Raw genomic sequence first — 5,421 nt, 5'->3', positions numbered from 1 at the left:
AGATATCTTGTCATTTGGCCTTGAACCGGAATCTTGCTGCTTCAGCTTCTCTGTACGAGCTTCTGCTCCGGCTTCAATAGGAGCTTCTCCTGCAGCTTTACGAGCTTCCGGTGCTGGACTGGTACTGGCGGCCCGCGCCAGTCTTCTCAAAAGATCCCGGGAATCCGAGCGCGTGTGACCGAGGCCCGGCCTCGAGGTTTCCGGTACATCAACTTCCTTCGGCGTCTCCTGAACCACAGGTGCCGACTCAGCGTTCTTCGTCTTGGCCTCCTCACGTTCATTTGGCTTGCGATACACCGTCACAGGTGTGTTGGGAACACGCTCGCCGTCGTCCTTGGACAAGGTGCGCCTGTGGGTCGGGCTCTTATTGTTCGAGGGCTGCTGGACAACAGACTGGCGGTTGGGACGGGGCGCCGCTTCGGGCGACAGTGATCTCGACATGTTGAACTCGCGTATATCATCCAGGCGACTCGCAGCGAGAGCCTTCTTCGACGTGAACGCCTTCTCGCGCTCTCTGATCTCGTCTAGCTTGGTGTTCTTCGGCAGGTCGTCGTCCCGTCCGGCAAAGGCCTCTTCGACCTCGCGCTCGCGCCGTCGGATGTCGTCGAGCTTGGTATTTATAGCCACGTCTTGGTTCCGCTCAAAGGCCGCATCATTGGCGAACATGCGCGAGGCGACATCCCCCGTAAGAGTGTCCAGGTTCATTCGCGGGCTGTCCGAGAATTGCAGGTCGCCGGCCGTGAAATCGTCCTCGATCTGCCAAGCAAAGTCTTTGTTGGGAGAACGCCCCTCCAGCTTGGGGACAATGGCGGATGTGGGTCGGGAACAAGGCGGTGTGGGTTCCTGGGGCTTGTCGCCCTCAACCTCGACCGAGGGGAGGGGCATGTCGGCGGAATCCTCTTTGAAGCTCTTCCCTTCTTTCACGGCAGCGGCTTTCTGCTCCTCGCGGGTCAAGAGATGGGTGACCCAGCCCTTGGGCACGTGCCCCTTGGCAAATGCCGCCGGTCGAGGGCTCGTGCCGCTGAGGCTGCCGGTGCTCGTCTTCTTCGCCAGCGTCTGGCCCGTCTCGGCAATCTTGGGTCCTATCCTCGAGTTGCCGAAGAGACTAGACCGACGACTCGGCGAGATGGACGAGTGCCGCTGCTGCTGCCGCTGCTGCTGCTGTTGGGCGTAGGCGCTCAGTCGGCGTTCGAAACTGCCAGTACTCGAGGTGCTGTCGGCCGAGTGCCCGCCCTCGTCTTCGGAGACGGCGCTGTCGGCGTGTCGTGGGTGTGCCTTTTTGATATCGAGGGGCCCCTTGCTCAGCATCCTGCGCAGACGGCCGTCGTCCGAGGCCGGCAGGGAGTGGCGGGGTCGAGGCGCAGGGCTCGGGGAGCCATCGATGGGCAGGGGCGACAGGCGTCGAGTCCGCGGCGCAGATTCGAAGCGGCGTTCTTCGGCTTCAACCATTTTATAGGCGTCAGCAATGGATATGGGCTTTCTCGCCTTGGAGAAGACGCCGGCAGCGGAGCTTGGTCGGGGTATGCGCGATGCACTGTCGGCGCTGTTGTTCGAGGCGATGGATGGTGAGGGAGAGACGGAGCCGGGGCGGGGGATCATGGAGCCGACGGCGAGGGCGTGACCATCGGAATATGCATTTCTGGCCATGCCGGGTCTCGTGTCGTTGGTGTAGGGCACCCCACCAAGACTCTCTTGGGAGGGCTTCTGGAAGAGCGGCTTCCGGCCGCCCTTGTTGATGACGAGGGGTAAAGAGCTGCGTCCATTGGTACGTGTAGCCAAAGGGCCAGTCTCATGCTGTCGTGTGTCCATGTCGGTGGAGCTCGGGGAGAGGCGTGGTGGTGCCGGTTCGAGGCGATGTCGAGCAAGAGTCGGTGTGCGTTTGGTGGGTGGCAGCGGTGATCAGAGTGTGGGTAGGTGCATGATACCTGGGTGTCTCGAGACAAGTCGCGTCATGACAGAATCGCGGGGTCCAAGAAGAGAGAGAGAAAGGAATGGAGAGGTATTTCCAGTTGAGCACAAGGAGAAGAATGTTCGCCGACACGGTCCGGTCACAGAACAGAGTCGTGGCCGAAAGGAATATGGCCACTGTTTTGGATGCTCGCCAAAAAAGGAAGCGCAGCAGAGCTCAGGAGATGAAGCGCGTCTTGGAGGAGCACGGGCCGCCAGACGGGGATCCACCGTTGTTGATGGCAGGCAAGAAGGGTCCATCTTGGCTCCGTACCCACGTGCTTAGGTAGGTAGGTGCGTACCTAGGCATTTACCTAAGGTATGTAGGTAGGCACAGTGCCTGGGCAATCAGGGCAATGTACTGTACCTGAGCACTAGACCTACCTTACCTCAGGCAGGCAGGCAGGCAGGCAGGCAGGCACGTTGCACAAGCTATATCGTACCAGGAAGCAGGCGCGAATGGTGCTGTGCCTGTCCTGCTTGATCATAGGCCAATGGCAACTGCCTCCTACACAATGCACTAAAACACCAGAAACCATCGTATCTAGCTTCAAGAACAATACAAACTCGATTGCATTCAACACCAACAGCGACTACATCCTTTGTCCAGTCATGATCACCCGGCGCTCTCGGAGCCCAGTCTCCCATGGGCCCCACATGTCGACGGCATGCCCCTTGCCCGATTCCCGTGCGTGCAAGGTCTATGGTCTGGGATCTGGGATCTGGGATCTGGACCTGGACCTGGAGACCTTGAGACCTTGAGACCTGCGTCAACGTCGTAGCTAAGGCTTTGGTTTGGCGGACTGTTTAAAACCCCCGGCCACGTGCTCAGCCCTAGGCATTTCTCTGCCGCTTGCGCGAACGACTGACTTGCTTGTTTCCCTGGAACCTCGCTCTGCTACAAGCAACCCAACATGGCTGGTCGGATTGTGGTGAGGTCTTGCGGCCAGCTGTGAGTCTCTTTACATCCAGGCCCTTCGCACCCCTGACACATAGACAGGGAACAGTATTCCACCTCGAGGCATTCGTTGGGCATCTACTTTGGTGTATCGACCACCTGTCGCTACCATGTGCCTTCCGAACATAATGTGCCTTCCGAACACAGCAACACCATGGCTCTACGCCCGGCCATTGAGCAAGCCGTGGCCCAAGTTGTCTTGAAGCAGCCATTCATGCGCGTTGGCATCACCGGCGAGGACACGAAGCAGCCGAATTTTGTTCACGTCCCCGTCATCAATCTCTCCACCCAGATTCGATGGCTCGAACCGATTGAAGTGGCCTCGGCCGATGCCATGCTCGAGAAGCTGCTTGCCGTGCAGTTGGGCACCCGCTGGCCTGACCTCGACACGCGCCCGCCATGGAAGGTCACCGTCGTACCTCTGAATGCCCGTGACGGGCATCTCACTGCCCTCGACATTGTGTACACCTTTCATCACGCCATTGGCGACGGCACCAGCTCCGCCATCTTCCACAAACAGCTCCTCGAAGCTCTTTCCAAGCCGGCACCCGTGCCTTCTCTATCCTCAGCCGGCCTTCTCACCCTCTTCGAACCTGCTATTCTGCCGCCGCCCCAGGAAGAGCTCATCAACTTCTCCATCAGCTGGCCCTTCTTCCTGCGAACCCTCTGGAAAGCCTTCGGTCCCGACTTTCTCAAAGCAAAGCCGAACCCCGTCCCCTGGACTGGCAATCACGTCAACTTGGCCAATCCCTTCCAGACCAACGTTTGCCTCTTCACCCTACCCGCCGCGACATCCTCGGCCCTCCTCGCCGCCGCCCGCACCAACGCGACGACCCTGACACCGCTCTACCACGCCCTGGCCCTTCTCTCCTTTGCCCGCCGCCTGCCCGCCACTACGGCCCCCAAGTTCGTCCACGGCTCTTCCATCAGTGCGCGGCGCCTTGTCGATCCAGCCGTCCTTGACACGTCCTCGCAAATGGCCGTCCTCGTTACCTCTCTCATCCACCCTGACACGGCCGCCATGACGTCGCAGTTCCGCGCCCGCCACGGCTCCGACCTGGACTCGCTCGTCTGGCAAGCAGCGTCGGCCATTGCCACCTCGTTCCTCGACAAGATTGCGTCCCTGCCCCGCGACGACGTTACGGGCCTGCTGAAATGGGTCGGCGACTGGCACACCTACCTGCGCCAAGCCGACGGCAAGCCCCACGACTGGACGTGGGAGATCAGCAACCTCGGTGCTCTCAAGGCCGTGGGCGATAATGGGTGGGGCATCACGAGGGCCGTGTTCGCGCAGTCGGCGCTCATGTCGGGGCCGGCGATGACGCTGAACCTCGCGGGAGTCGTGGGCGGAGAGATTTCGGGGACCATGACGTGGCAGGAGAAGACTGTGGATGCTGGGCTCGTCGAGGGGGTAGTGAGCGATCTTGCCGAGTGGTCGAGGAGGCTTGCCGAAGAGGGTACATTGGGCCTGTAGGTGTTGAGGGGAATGGACACCGGCGAGTGCCATGAATAATGTTTAATACGACTGACGGAAATCGTTTCTTGCTATCGCCACAAAAGCTGCGAATCAGAGGGATGGCACCTCGAGCATGAACTTGGTAAGGAAGACTAGGTTCATATGACCTTTTTACTTGAAGGTCGGTGCATCCATAGCTACTCAAGCCTCTATCGCGCTGATCATTTTATAGAACGCTTAATTCCTTGTCATTCGGTTCGATGTTTCCACTGCCAACTCTTCGAGAGCATACATGCAACTCCAGCAGATGCTACACCAAGTCAATGTCCACCAGCGGCACTCCTTTACTGCTCAACACGTCTGGCGTCAACGTCATCCGACGCTCCAGCGCCTCCTTCCAAGTCGCGCTCTCCTTCATCTTCTCACTCAAGAACCCTCGCGCGAACAACCGTGGATCATCCCACGTGGGAACGGACTCGCCGTCTTGCAGAAAAGCAGGCACGACCTCACTCGCATCCGGACTGTCCCTCCACACGGCCGTCCACCCTGCAGGCAGCGGCCCAAAGATGCCCTCGCCGTTCATGAACCCATCCACATACGCCTCGCCCACCTCGGCAAAGCCGCGACCATCCCCAATGGTAGGCGCAGGCGTCAGGAGAAGCAGCGAAGGGCACCCGGGCAAAACGCAAAAGACGTCGCCAACCTGCGCCGCCACGGGCACGCGCGCCACATGGCCGTCGTCTGTCAGACATACCATGCCCCTCTGCTGGCGGTTGCGGAACACGGTCAGACAGCGGGCCTCGACGGCGTTCATGGTCCGGCTGGTGCCCCTGTCCTCGTCAAAAGTGGCCTGCATGAACGCCCTCGCCTCGTCAAAGACCATGTCGTCCCCCGTGTCGCGCGCGGCCGGCACCGTCCTGTCGCGAAACTGGTTGCCGAACCACAGCCGCGTAAAGGCCTCGAGGAGGTCATCGTACCCCTGATACGCCGTCTCGGCTTTACGCACGGCCCAGAACGCGTCTCTGAGGTCCGAAAACTCAGCCCAACAGCGTGTTGGACT

The 5,421-nt window shown here is 60.0% G+C and overlaps 3 protein-coding genes across 3 annotated transcripts in view; 1 reads left to right on the top strand and 2 right to left on the bottom strand.

The window, feature by feature from the left end:
- Positions 1–1,809, bottom strand: part of VDAG_03436 (uncharacterized protein) — a gene marked incomplete at both ends in the record, with an annotated part of 3,740 nt that extends 1,931 nt beyond the window's left edge. Inside the window, one exon of the mRNA XM_009657301.1 lies at positions 180–1,809. Coding sequence (XP_009655596.1) covers positions 180–1,809 — 1,630 coding nt within the window. The remainder of the gene's footprint in view (positions 1–179) is intronic.
- A 1,052-nt stretch (positions 1,810–2,861) lies between these two features.
- Positions 2,862–4,379, top strand: VDAG_03435 (uncharacterized protein; the record flags this gene model as incomplete). Its single annotated transcript, XM_009657300.1, has 2 exons — positions 2,862–2,899; positions 2,948–4,379. The coding sequence occupies 2 exons, from the start codon at positions 2,862–2,864 to the stop codon at positions 4,377–4,379; spliced, it is 1,470 nt and encodes a 489-aa protein (XP_009655595.1).
- Positions 4,380–4,671: 292 nt separating this feature from the next.
- Positions 4,672–5,244, bottom strand: VDAG_03434 (uncharacterized protein; the record flags this gene model as incomplete). Its single annotated transcript, XM_009657299.1, has 1 exon — positions 4,672–5,244. One exon carries the CDS (start codon positions 5,242–5,244, stop codon positions 4,672–4,674), a length of 573 nt encoding a protein of 190 aa, XP_009655594.1.
- Between the last annotated feature and the right edge of the window lie 177 nt (positions 5,245–5,421).

This window comes from Verticillium dahliae, genomic scaffold (assembly GCF_000150675.1).
Source record: "Verticillium dahliae VdLs.17 supercont1.5 genomic scaffold, whole genome shotgun sequence".
NCBI lineage: Eukaryota > Fungi > Ascomycota > Sordariomycetes > Glomerellales > Plectosphaerellaceae > Verticillium > Verticillium dahliae.
Note: the sequence above shows the minus strand (reverse complement) of the source record. Positions and strands in the feature narration are given on the sequence as shown.